We start from the raw sequence: 13434 nt of genomic DNA on the forward strand, positions 1-13434 counted from the left end.
ATTTAACTAAACACGAATCCTGACACATACTCGACCAGTTTAACTAAACGCTAGTTCCCGGTCATAGACAAGTCCGACTAACGGCTCCACTTGGCAATTATAGGGGAGTGTACATACAAAAGTCGACATACATTTTCCTGTTCAAAACATATATCTGGCCGCAAGTGAATTTCGGCCTTTTACTCGCATCAATTATGTTGCACATGTAGTGGTGGCCAAACGAGTGTGCCGTACGTGTCGTGCCAGTTTTTTATCGGGCCGAGTTGGCTATATCTTAATTCGTGAACAACACGTCTAGATATACGGTTCGTGCCGGGTTAGTACCGGTTCGTAAAAGTTGAACTCGTGTGTAGCTCGCGGTTTATACGAGCTGAACGGGTCAGGAAAGATTATAAATAACAGAAAGAAAATGGGCGCGTGCAGCGGGTTAATGTTTACGGGGCGGGGCGGGGCGGGGTGAGTTAAGTTTTTTATTATTTAAACAATACAAGTATACAACTTGTAACTGCAGAACCTGATGTCATGATTGCAAGCAGCTTTTTTAGATATATATTTGTGCATATTTTAGTTATAGTATTATAACAATCATACTGATAATTGTCTCGTTTTTATTTTATATTTAAAATTATATTAAATATTCATCTAAACTTTTAATAATAATATATGTTAAATAAATAAAAGAGGACGGTACCTCTATAAATTTTATTAATTTTAAAAAAGATTTACAAAAAGTTTGAGAGGACTCCTCTCTAATAAAACTCGCCAGAATTTGATTGAAACTCGCCGGAATTTGATTGAAGCTCACCGGAATATTACTGAAGTTATGCCGGAATAATTACTAAACTAAATAAAATGCACATACTTGAAAAGAGAGTGGCAGTGCCGCAGTGAGTTGAAACTGAATTTGCAGAGGTGCATTGTCTGAATTTATGTGTACAGACTGTACAATACTTATACAACTATACAACTTACAAGACAGACGGGTCAGGCGAGTCGAACGGGTTACGCGGGTTCTAGCGGGTTCGCGTGTCGTTCTGTTCTCGCGTCCCGGTTCAGCCTCGTGCCGTGCCGTTTCAACGAGCTGTGCCGTGCCGATTCACGGTTAGAATATAATGAAACCGTATTCGCACCGTAACTATTCATGTTCAGTGCCGAGTTTAACTCGCCCCGCCACGAGTCGAATTTTAACGATTTATTAAGCGAGCCGGGGCGAGTTCGGGCGGGTTTAAATTATATGATATGATAAATATAAATTAACTTATAAATTACTACTAAAATAAGGATATAAAATTAATTATAATTTAAAAATATAAAATTATCCGATTTTTTCTCCAATTAATCCTTCCGATTAATTCTCAATTCTCTAATTAATTCTCAATCAGTACTTTAACCGATCTCTTCTCATTCCCGATTTTATAACATTGCTAATTACTAACTTCCGAGTTATCAAATTTAAAGCCGCTCTAAGTCGAGTTCGGCGCAAGCTCGCATCGATTCGAATTTGTGCTCGAGCTCGTACAACTCTTCAATTTAAAAACCAATAAAAATATACAAAATATAGCAATAAATTTGTTAATTATAAGTAAATTCAAATTTAAACCTAGCCAATTTTTTAAATTTTAAATTAAATTTATTCAAACTTAACACATACTCAACCAATTTAACTAAACACAAATTCTGGCACATACTCGACAAATTTAACTAAACACGTATTCTGACACATACTCGACCTGTTTAACTAAACGCCAGTTCCCGGTCACAGACAAGTCCGACTAACGGCTCCACTTGGCAATTATAGGGGAGTGTACATACAAAAGTCGACATACATTTTCCTGTTCAAAACATATATCTGGCCGCAAGTGAATTTCGGCCTTTTGCTCGCATCAATTATGTTGCACATGATTGGTCGACGACTCGGATATGTTTAGATACATTGAAACTGCAGGAGGCATATTGAATTTTGGGCCATTTTTATCATAAAACACAATGAAACTGTTGCATAAGCCACATGCACCAAAAGACAAGAAACAATATAAAAAAGGCTTTGGCTCTGAAAAGTTATGGAAAAGAGCAGGCCCCACTAACAGACAGCAAAGATAGGGCCTTCTCATAATAATTAATTATTTTTCATTTTCAGTCAACATTGAACCTGTTTGAAATGTATCTGTGTTCTTACTTATCTTTCTTTTTTTTATAATCTCGATATGGTTTTTACGGAAACAGTTTCTCGTAAATTTATTTTCGACTGAGATATATATTCTCTCGTCTCAGATACTCGAAACTAAAGTGCGACATTTTTGCAAAAATTGTCTACTTGTGCCTTATTTCTTTACAAATAATTTGGATTACGATATTATTTTGCGATTGAAAAATCTTTATGAAAACGGTTTATTTACGTATTAGCTTCTTTGAGTAAGATACTTTTAAGAAAACTGCGTCTTCATAACTTATTTTTTATGAATGATTTAGATTATAAAAGGGTTAAATATCAAAGTGATCACTCAACTGAATGTCATATATCAGTTTAATCATCAAAGTTAACGGGTATCATTTGAATCACTAAAATCATAATAAATATTATACATATATCCAAAATATGTGCTCGAAAAATAAAAATTTATTTTATGGACTTCTATATATTTTTCTTGAATCCTATTACAACCAAATGAAAATGTATGAATTCTAGTATTTTCTATAATATAATAAGATTTTTTAAAGTTTATCTACTATTTATTTTTAATTTTGTAGTCATTTGCTTTATTTAAATAAAAATAATTAGTAGATAAATTTTTTAAAAATCTCAAAAAATCATCTGAAATACTATGAATTCATAACTTTTCATTTGGTTGTAATAAGATTTTAAAAAAATGTTTATAACTCCATAAAATAAATTTTAATTCTTGAGCACATATTTTGAGGTATCTGTTTGATATTTATTATTACTTTAGTGATCCAAATAATATCCCATTAAATTTGATGATTAAACTGATATATAACCTTAAGTTGAGTGACCACTTTGATATTTAACCCGATTATAAAAATACTTTGCAATTAAACAATATTTACCAACACAATTTCAAGAAGTCTTATCTTCCTTTTGAGTGAGATATATTTATTAAGACAGTTCGAGGAATCTTTATCTTATAATAAGTATGTCACATAAATATGTGATGTGAGAGTGATATAACAAGTATGCTACAGCCTAAATAAATATGTGGCTTGCTAATATATGCTTGGTTTGATTTGTGTGGGTTGTCACTTAAAAGAGAAGGGTCAATGATATATGATTAAGAGGTATCATAGAGTTTTAATTTCCTGTTTGGTATCTGTTGTTGATTAGGATGGAGCAATTATCAACTTGAATATGGAGAATTCAAAGCAGCTAGGAGCCATGTTTGCAGTTTGCCCAACCATCATCATATATAGGCTTAGTTAACCTTTTTAACTTCAAACTTTGCACCAATATACTCATCAATCCATATAGTTCATTATCGTATCTTTTTGCCCCTTGGGTACTGAAAACGTAACATTTTATCCTTAGACCGGCCAGTTTTCACCCGGTTTTTTTTCCAGTTCAAGAGTAAAAAGGCACATTTTGGATACCCGAGTGACGAAAATGTACACTTTTAAACTTCATGGTTTCATAAGTACACTGCTACAAACTTTGAGTCCGAAAAGGTCATTAAGCCTTATATATATAACTATATGTCATCATCAATTTTCTTCATTCAAATTCAGAAATTGGCAATCATCAAAAAACAAAGGAGATTATAGAAGTAACTTAATAATGTAACAATTTTAGTAGACAAATACTTTCAATGTTTAAGACAATCCCTAGTACATTCCATCTTTTACAATGCATCTGCAGAATCACAATGCCATGAAAAACAGTTCTCAGTTCTGCTCATATTTCCAGATGACATTCGAATTCTGCATCCCGAAGAAAAAAAAGCTGCTATCTACATATGAAAAGGCCCTCATCAATATAATCAGGCTCAGTTCTTAACAACGCCATAGAGAAAACCTAAGATGAGGCATCTTGAAAATTTAATCTCGAAGAACACAAAACTGACTTTCATTACACATTGTTGCGAAGAAACCTATTATACTCAACACACAAGTCTTTCACCCTGAACCAGCAAATAATTCATTCACCATGAACCCAATAGCACAAACTGCAAACAAAGTTGTATACCTGAGTAGAGGAAAATGGAACCAAACCGACAACATAAATTATTTATACAATCCCCGCGCAAAGGATCTTTGCGACATAAGCTACGTTTGAAAAAAATCACTGCATTCCCCCACTTCCTAGTGTCAGCTCCAAGTCGTCTAATCCCACCTCATGAATCCTCTCCCCTTCCCATGCTTTCACTGGTTCTCTCTCAAACTCGAAATCTATCCCTTTTCCTTTATCTGAGGCTGCATTCTGGGAAGAAATGTTCTGTGTCACAGGTTTCACAAGATTAAAAGTGGGAGAGGTGGGAACCAAAGGGGGTGCACATGTTTTGAAGCTCATCCATCGTTCTGAATCAACAGTAGAGGAATCGGATTCATCACATTCTGGTATAGTGGCTGGAGGGATACGCTGACCACGAGTTGGACTACTAGGGGCAGAGGCGGCCAAAAAGGGGAAATTCAAGGAGGCAGATTGTTTTGCAATGGACTCCCAATTGAAATTTTGCATTGAGATTCCAATGTTCGATGATGAAACAGGTGGTGTTACGGGGGCACTATTCGAAATCCGAAGTGGAGGGAGAGATGATGGGTTGGAATAACGCATGAATGAAAATGGATTCGAGGACATTTGAGCATCAAGCCTGGACGGACTTGGAAAGGAAGAGGATGATGGACTTGGTTGATAAGAAGGAATAGGACTTTGAAATGCCGAAGATGGGGGACTTGGCCATCTTGAAGAACAAGGAGTAGTGTGGGTTGAAGTACCACCAATATCCATTGATCCAATATCAAGTGAGGGTGGCCTTGATCCCTAAATCATATAGTACATTAAACAGTATTAGACTTTCAGAATTACAACCAACAATTAAGTCTCCAAAAACCGGTTCATCACAGGACTTTCAGTGCAATAAACAAAGAATAAGAACAGATGAAGCATATATAATATGATCATTCCAACAATTTAATAATTTGGTTGTACGGAGCTGCAGAATGATGTCACCACAAAAGCAAGCAACGTAACATTGCATTACCCAGACTCTTAATTTCAGCTCCGAAAACCCTTGTCCCACCCTCAGACATGGTTAAGGACACTTAACATTTCATTTGGGCCAAAAACATGCATGATATGCAATAAGTTAACACTCAGACATGTATCCATAATGGACACTTTCAACGAGTCTAAATAACATAGTAACAACGTGATACGTAAAACATCCAATTCTACACAAATATTATTTCGCAAAACTGAAAAAACCCTTCAGAAACCCTTCAGGACTGTAAAAACTTAGATATGTATCCATATTTCGCAAAACTGAAAAAAACCTTCAGAAATTTTCTGCTAATAAAATTTCAACAGGGTAAGCAAAACATCCGATTCTACACAAAAATTATAACTTCTAGCAAACAAATCTCCCTCCCCACCCCATACCCAGAACAAAAAAAAATCCAAGCCCTTGACCTTCCAAATCAAGATCTACTCCAAAATGCAAGAAAAACTACAATTTGCAAAAAATCAAAAAAAGGGCAATTCAAGAATCTATAGATCTAGCACAAAATCACCAAACAACAACAAATGATACAGATCAAATAACCAAACAATCTCAATAAAACAACATCAATATCAAGAAAAAGAGAGAGAATTAGGACCTTTCGATAAGTAGTACCATCAGATTCAACAACCCAACCAGCACGAGCACAAAGAGCTTTCAGAACCTCATTATTATCACAATGCTTAGGTAGATTAAAGTTCCCTTGAGCTCTTAATCCAGCATATATCTTAGCTGCTATTGCTCTTCTCCTTCTCTCTCTCCTCTTGTTATTCTCTCTCTCCCTCCATGATGGCTTTCTCCTCCCTCCTCCACTTCCACTTCCTCCTGCTGCTGCTGATGATGCCGGTGACTCCCCTTCCCAATTCATCATCCTCTCTCTCTCTCTCTCTCTCTCTCTCTCTTTCTCCCTCTCTCCCTCTCTCCCTCCCACACAAAGTCTCTTTCTCTCTCTCTCCCTCAAACACAAACTCTCTCTCTCTCTCTATCCCTCTCTCTCTTTCTATCTATCTCTCTCCCCAAACACAAACTCTCTCTCTTTCTCTCTCTCTCTCCCCTTCTCTCTCCCCTTCTCACTCTTTCTATCTATCTCTCTCCCCAAACACAAACTCTCTCTCTCTCTCTTTCAGACAGTTATAGAGAGATATGTAAGAAGGTGGGGTGTAAGAGAATTCTGTTCTGCTCACGAGGATTAGGCTTCTCAATACTTTTCTTTTTTGTGTTCTGTTTTTTTTTAATGTTTGTGTGAAACTGAAAGTAAAGAAACAAACCCACACACACTCTCTGTTTTAGCTGTAGTTTTTATGTCATGCTTATGTTTACACAATACACAATACACAATACACAATACACAATACACACACATTTATAAACAAACAAAGTGCATTCACGCGATAAGTGAAGGACCCAAATTTCAATTATTATGTTTCTCCGTCGTTCTAAATAGCAGAAATCGACACTTTTCGGTAAAGTAATATTTCAATAATTAATCGGATAATCGGTGATTAATCAGAGCGTTAATCGGGTGTGTTTAATAAAATATAAAAATAATTATTTTATTAAACTAAATATAGTAATTTAAGAAAAAAAAAGTGTTGTGATGAATCGGATTATAAAATCGAATCGACAGGGCATGTTGAAACGATTAATCAGTAAAATCGGTAATTTTTAGAACAGAGAGTTCCTCGATAAAATTAATATAATTTACGGTATAAACTATTTCCGGTCACTGATTTAGTTCAAACAAAAATCGAAAAATTGGGACGGTTTAGTCCGCTCTTTCTAAACATCATTGAAAAATATGCAAAAAAATTAATAAAAATATACATAACATCGATTCTCAAAGATCTTTAATTTCCATTTCTCATATTGGAGATTCACATACTATTTGTCTCACTTCATGCATACTTCTTTTCCAGAAAATTAAGGAGGCGTTTGGATGGAATGGGAATCGGGAATGAGAATGAAGGGTATGGAAATGAGGGTTAATGGAAATGAGAATGAAATGAAAACTTAAGAGGTATGGTGTGTTTGATTTAACCACCAGGAGAGAATGAAGTTCTCATTCCACATCACTAAATTGGTAATCCAAACACTATAACTTGGATTTAAGGTTCTGATTCCCGGTCACATTAACCATCAACCAAACACCCCCTTAAAAGTTTAAACCAGCCTCTGATAAACATATTACACTTGCTCCTGCTTGCAGCACACAGAGACTAAGAGAACCAAATCATAATAAATTTCGCAAATTTGTTTCACGAAAAAATGGTTCAGTATTCCGGTTTTTTCTTTTTACGAACACATCTTTAGCATCCAGCTTTTCCACTTCATTAACAGCAGATACTGCAACCAGCAACAATCCCTTTATGTGCATCGAGTGAAGTAGGTCTGACCGATGTACCCACCGGACATTGCTTTTCTCACGTTAGATTCAAACAACTTGGGGTTATCTCTGAGAACTGCTGCTGCATCATGGTTCAAGGGGTCCTCGTGATTTGGTTCCTGCATAAACACATACTCAATTATTGATGAAATGCAATACTATGCAACCATCAAATCAAGATGACTAATATGTACCGTGAAAAGATGGTATAGGCCATAAATGACTGTGTTAATATTGAGGACAGGCTTCCAGTCTTCCCGGAGAATGTTAAGGCATACATTTCCTTCCAAGTCGATGTTTGGATGGTAGATCTGAACAAAGTTAATTAAATTAGTGACTAACACCAAACACGAAATGATTTATTTATAGGCTGTTTAAGATTATCCGCTCAAAATAGAATAAAAATGTGAGAAATTAAGCCATTATACTTTTTTAGTTTTTACCTTCGTCTTGCATTTAACTTTTGGTGCTTCATGAGGATAGATTGGAGATATTTGGAATGTGAATGTAAATGCGCCACCTCTGAAGACAGGCATCAATGTAGATGAGACGTGATGTTTCATATAGAAACGCAGAAGTCAAACAAATACTAGTCTTTTCGATTCCTAGAAAGATGATACAACAGGTAATAACTCCATTCCTTTCAAGTAACAGAGTGATATCAATACATTTTTAGGAATACTTACTTGTAATAACCTTCATCAGGTCGAATTGTGACTTCAAAGTTCATCAGATCATCCTTGCCATTGGGGAATGACATGCGACATGTTTTCGGAAGGTTCAGTTCGCTTATATCTAATTGCAAAAGAAAAAAGATACATGGCATTCAGATTTAGTTACATCAATTGCACAAAGGAAAGAAGATAACCACAAGATAAACAGGTATCACTCCCCTGTCCAGGAGAGGACTCTGATTTACTAACAGTCTAACACCATTGCTAAACATTTTCCCCGGAGCCCGAATAAAGAAAGCTTTTCTTATATGTCAATGGCATGTCACGTGAATCATAATATCTTGCTAAAGATATTGTGCTATAACTACATTGGATACAAGAGTAAAAGATCAATAAGAATGCAGTGTGGCCCTCCCTGACTAGAACAATTATATGTTCAACTTCAAGAACATACTACCGTCAACTGGAAACTCACTGAAACTGGAAATAAATTCCTTAATTAAACAAACAACCAAAATTTTAATACATTTTGTGGAATGGAGGGACTATAATGTTTTACAGATAAATATATCAGCAGTGACGCACATATTCAAACCACATTTAGATTCTAATGTATAAGCAAGTCTGACACATTTAGACTAATAACCGTTCCCTGAAGATGAAAATGCACTCTCTTTTTTCTTTTAAAAAATATAATGCTAAAAATACACCTTGACGATAATCTTTTAACTGTAAAACTTATCAATACAGCAATACTACAAATTAACCTTTATTAGTTTATGCCAAATGCAACTAGATGACAACTTTTTCTCCCAATTGTGACGATCAGAGAAGAACATTCTCCCTTATCGACCATATGATTCCTAGGTGCAATTTAAATGTTTGGATGTAGATGCTTAGGAGTGGGGAAAATTTGAACTTAGCTACTGGAAAGAACATGAAGCATTTTTCTAGTAAAACTTTTTCCATGAACTATTTTATGTACAACTCACCTTGGCCAAACGCTAGATCAGAGTATATTTCTGACAGATCAAAATTTTACATGGATAACAATAAACACATTTTTACTTTATTATCAATACCAGTGTCCAGATCATGCCTCTGTAAGAAGACCCTCGGCAACTTTAATCATCAATCCCTAGGTCAAATAAGCAGTACTCAACATATAAACTTATAATTTGACATGGCATTAACAGAATCAATACCCTTATGAAGTCGAAGTTCTCCTGCACTTTGCTTCTTGACCGGAGGCTTCCCATTAGAATTCTCAGCAGCTTCTCTCTGCTTCTCTTTTACTTTAAACAATCTAATCATTGTCCCTTCATATAAAAGGAACAATAAAACAAATGTAAACAAAAATACAAGCATGTGCAATTTAGATTTAGAATCAGACATATCAGCAGGAAGCACTGGCACACAAGTCCAAAGCAACTAGTAAACAAAAACTTGCTACAAAAGTAAAAAAACAAGTTTCAAATAAAAATTTAGGTCCATTAAATTTAAAGAAAATGTCACTTGATTAACAAACAAACTCTTGACCGCTGACATATCATGAATTTGTGAGCATCTCTTTAAGGGATATTGGTCCTTCTACATTCAGCTTAAAAAAAGTTAGCCACTAAAATTCATCAATAAAAGTTCACGTGAGAAAAAACATAGCGAACAATAGTCTCTAGCAGGCGCCAGCCTAAAGGGCCCTGCCAATATGTAATGTGTATGGGGTATCATTCATAGATCTCGTGCATTCGTCTCTCACTTCGACGAAAGGGGAGCTAGATAATTTATAAAATCCAAGTTTCTATGAAAAGCAGGTCCAGTAGTATGAAAATTCATGTCAATTGATTAATAAACCACACTCTCGAGCCCCGACATATCATAAATTATTTAGCATCTCCAGGGGGTATAGGTCCTTATACATTCAGCTATAATAATTTTAGCCACTAAAATTCACCAATATAAGCTCATGTGAGAGTAAACATAGTGAACAATAGAGTCTCTCACAGGCACCATCCTAGACGGCACAGCCAACATGTAATATGAGTGTGGCATCATCTATATATCAGTGCATTCGTCTCTCACTTCGACCAACAGGGAGCTAGAAAATCGGTTCCATAGAAAACAGGTAACTCAATAAGTGCTCTCGGTACCATCAATTCACATACCCAATATCCGATTAACAATGAGCACTACACAATCCTAAATACCTACAAATATCAAACTCGACTTTCCAATTACACTTTATGTAACACCATAATCTTCGAAAATACAAACAAAATACCAAACATATCCAGATCAAGATCATTATCCGAATCAATTCATCTGACCAGGACTAGCTTGTATCTCTCTTGATTCATCAAGTAAAATTCTAACAATTACTGTAGAATGTGCATATACATAAACATGTATATAAACATAGGTATGTTCTAAAGTAGCACAAATTGACAGCCAACAATTCACAGGTATATTACAGTGACATCTACATACATGCAATACATACATGTGCTTAATATGTGTAATAGTAGCAGTTCTACATGGAGATTAAGAAACGGAACATAACTGTTTGATAAAATGCCTGTCAGAACGTCTAAAAACAATAGATATACTCTTATATGCACGGTCCGAGCATTGCAGACTCTTATAAAACTATATTAAAAAAATGGTTATGCTTGTTTAAATTAATAAATTTATAGATTCAAGTTTCGAAGATTTATTGATTTCAAAAATTATTTATTTGTCGAGATAAATTGTGCGCTGTAATTAGTATTACGTAGGATAAACAAAAGTACATTTTGTTATGAAAAATGTGAAGTAAACAAATGACGTGAGAAAAAGTGATAAATACTCGGTTAATAAATGATACAGATTTTAAATTGAAGTATAAATTTTCTTGACATGATGTATTTAATTACATAATTAAATTTCCAAACTTATTTTTATGTGAATATAATATAAAATTTTCCGACAAATTGCAGAACTAATATTTCCATAAATTGGAAATTATCATTTGCCTGAAAAGTCTCCTTCTCATATTTCCTAACTTACAAAAAGACAAAACTAACACTGTTTATCAAAAGAAAAATATAATAACGCTGTTTTTTAGTTGTAAAAAAAGCAATAACCAACAGGCAACATCGGTCGAACGATATATGGTACAGAAGGTTAATTACAAAGATATTTTTTTCGAATTATATCAGACATATAATCAGGAAGCACTGACACACAAGTCCAAAGCAACTAGCAAACAAAAACTTGCTACAAAAGTACAAGATACAAGTTTCAAATAAAAATTTAGGTCCATTAAATTTAAAGAAAATGTCACTTGATTAACGAACAAACTCTTGACCGCTGACATATCATGAATTTGTGAGCATCTCTTTAGGGGATATTGGTCCTTCTACATTCAATTTAAAAAATGTTAGCCACTAAAATTCACCAATAAAAAGCTCACGTGAGAAAAAACATAGCGAACAATAGTCTCTAGCAGGCGCCAGCCTAAAGGGCCCTGCCAATATGTAATGTGTATGGGCTATCATTCATAGATCTCGTGCATTCGTCTCTCACTTCGACGAAAGGGGAGCTAGATAATTTATAAAATCCAAGTTTCTATGAAAAGCAGGTCCGGTAATATGAAAATTCATGCCAATTGATTAATAAACCACACTCTTGAGCCTCGACATATCATAAATTATTTAGCATCTCCAGGGGATATCGGTCCTTATATTATACATTCAGCTATAATAATTTTAGCCACTAAAATTCACCAATATAAGCTCATGTGAGAGTAAACATAGTGTACAATAGAGTCTCTCGCAGGCACCATCTTAAACAGCACTGCCAACATGTAATATGAGTGTAATATCATCTATACATCAGTGCATTCCTCTCTCACTTCGACCAACAGGGAGCTAGAAAACCGGTTACTCAGAAAACAGGTAAACCAATAAGTGCTCTCGGTACCATCAATTCACATACCTAGAGCATCATTCTCATATTTCCTAACTTTGTCCGATTAACAATGAGTATTACACAATCCTAGATACCTACAAATATCAAATTCGACTTCCCGACTACACTTTTCACAACACCATAATCTTCGAAAATACAAACAAAATAACACAACAAAATCAATTCATCTGCCCAGAACTAGCTTGCATCTCTCTTGATTCATCAAGTAAAATTCTAACAATTACTATAACAAATGCATATATATAAACATGAGTATGTTATAAAGTAGCACAAATTAAGAACCAACAAGTCATGGTTATATAAAATTAACATCTATATACATGCAATACACACATGTGATCAATGTGTTTAATATTACATGGAGATTAAGAAACAGAACATACCTGTTTGATAAAATGCCTGAGAGAATGTGTAAAGACAATAGATAGACTGAAAGGACAGTGAGATTTCTTATACACTCCCTCCGTGACCGGTTAACATCGAAATAAAGTATTCGATTTCGATCCGTCGACACGCATTTTAAAGTTCATGTTATATAAATTATTCTTTAAATCTTTTTTTTCGGAACAAATATTAAAAATTTAAATTTTTATTAAAAAGAAAGAAAATTTTTAAAATAAGAATTATATTAAATAATAACCTTAAAATATGTATCGAATACTTTATTTTAAATGTTAACAGTTTAGAGGGACGGAGAGAGTATTTTATATCTACAGTCCGAGTGTTACAGACTATGAAACTAAAAAAAGTTAAGTGTGTAAATTTACAGATTTTAGTTTTGAAATCTTTATTTACTTCAAAAATTATTAACTTGTCGAAATAAATTGTTATAAAAAATGTATGGTAAACAAATGACGTGAGAAAAGGTGATAAATACTTGGTTCAATAATTGATACAGATTTTGAATTGAAGTTTAAATTTCATGACATGATGTATTTTATTACATAATTAAATTTCCAAATTTAAATTTATGTTAATAAAAGATAATTATTTCTGACAAATTGGAGAACTATTTTGGGTTTTTTTGAAAAATATCCCAAGTCTAAAAATATTTTTGAAAAAATAATGTTATTTTATTTAAAAAGTTTACAAAAATACTATTTCTCAAATTTATTTTTCAAAAATACGGTTTTTAGCAACTGTAATCAACTGGATACAACCTTTGACGAGTTTATGCAATTAC

General features: G+C 34.1%; 2 protein-coding genes across 2 annotated transcripts; both read right to left on the bottom strand.

Moving 5' to 3' along the window:
- Positions 1-3768: 3768 nt before the first annotated feature.
- On the bottom strand, positions 3769-6557 carry LOC141721709 (protein BRASSINAZOLE-RESISTANT 1-like). Its single transcript, XM_074524761.1, has 2 exons — positions 5827-6557; positions 3769-4990 (listed from the first exon to the last, which is right to left on the bottom strand). The coding sequence occupies exons 1-2, from the start codon at positions 6097-6099 to the stop codon at positions 4292-4294; spliced, it is 972 nt and encodes a 323-aa protein (XP_074380862.1). The 5' UTR covers positions 6100-6557; the 3' UTR covers positions 3769-4291.
- A 503-nt stretch (positions 6558-7060) lies between these two features.
- LOC141721710 (NEDD8-conjugating enzyme Ubc12-like) lies at positions 7061-12755 on the bottom strand. Its single transcript, XM_074524762.1, has 6 exons — positions 12635-12755; positions 9491-9604; positions 8298-8406; positions 8055-8133; positions 7806-7922; positions 7061-7730 (listed from the first exon to the last, which is right to left on the bottom strand). Exons 2-6 carry the CDS (start codon positions 9597-9599, stop codon positions 7593-7595), a joined length of 552 nt encoding a protein of 183 aa, XP_074380863.1. The 5' UTR covers positions 9600-9604; positions 12635-12755; the 3' UTR covers positions 7061-7592.
- Positions 12756-13434: the final 679 nt, after the last annotated feature.

Source organism: Apium graveolens, chromosome 4 (genome assembly GCF_009905375.1).
Source record: "Apium graveolens cultivar Ventura chromosome 4, ASM990537v1, whole genome shotgun sequence".
NCBI classification, from domain to species: Eukaryota; Viridiplantae; Streptophyta; class Magnoliopsida; order Apiales; family Apiaceae; genus Apium; species Apium graveolens.

Bases quoted from the DNA above. Each gene is read 5' to 3' on its own strand.
- LOC141721709 (XM_074524761.1), bottom strand. From the start codon at position 6,099: ATGATGAATTGGGAAGGGGAGTCACCGGCATCATCAGCAGCAGCAGGA. The intron at 4,991-5,826 runs GTCCTAATTCTC...TATATGATTTAG, and splicing joins ATGGTACTACTTATCGAAAG to GGATCAAGGCCACCCTCACT.
- LOC141721710 (XM_074524762.1), bottom strand. From the start codon at position 9,599: ATGATTAGATTGTTTAAAGTAAAAGAGAAGCAGAGAGAAGCTGCTGAG. The intron at 8,407-9,490 runs GTATTGATTCTG...TTTTGCAATTAG, and splicing joins AGAACTTCGACTTCATAAGG to ATATAAGCGAACTGAACCTT. The intron at 8,134-8,297 runs GTAAGTATTCCT...GCCTGTCTTCAG, and splicing joins CCTGATGAAGGTTATTACAA to AGGTGGCGCATTTACATTCA.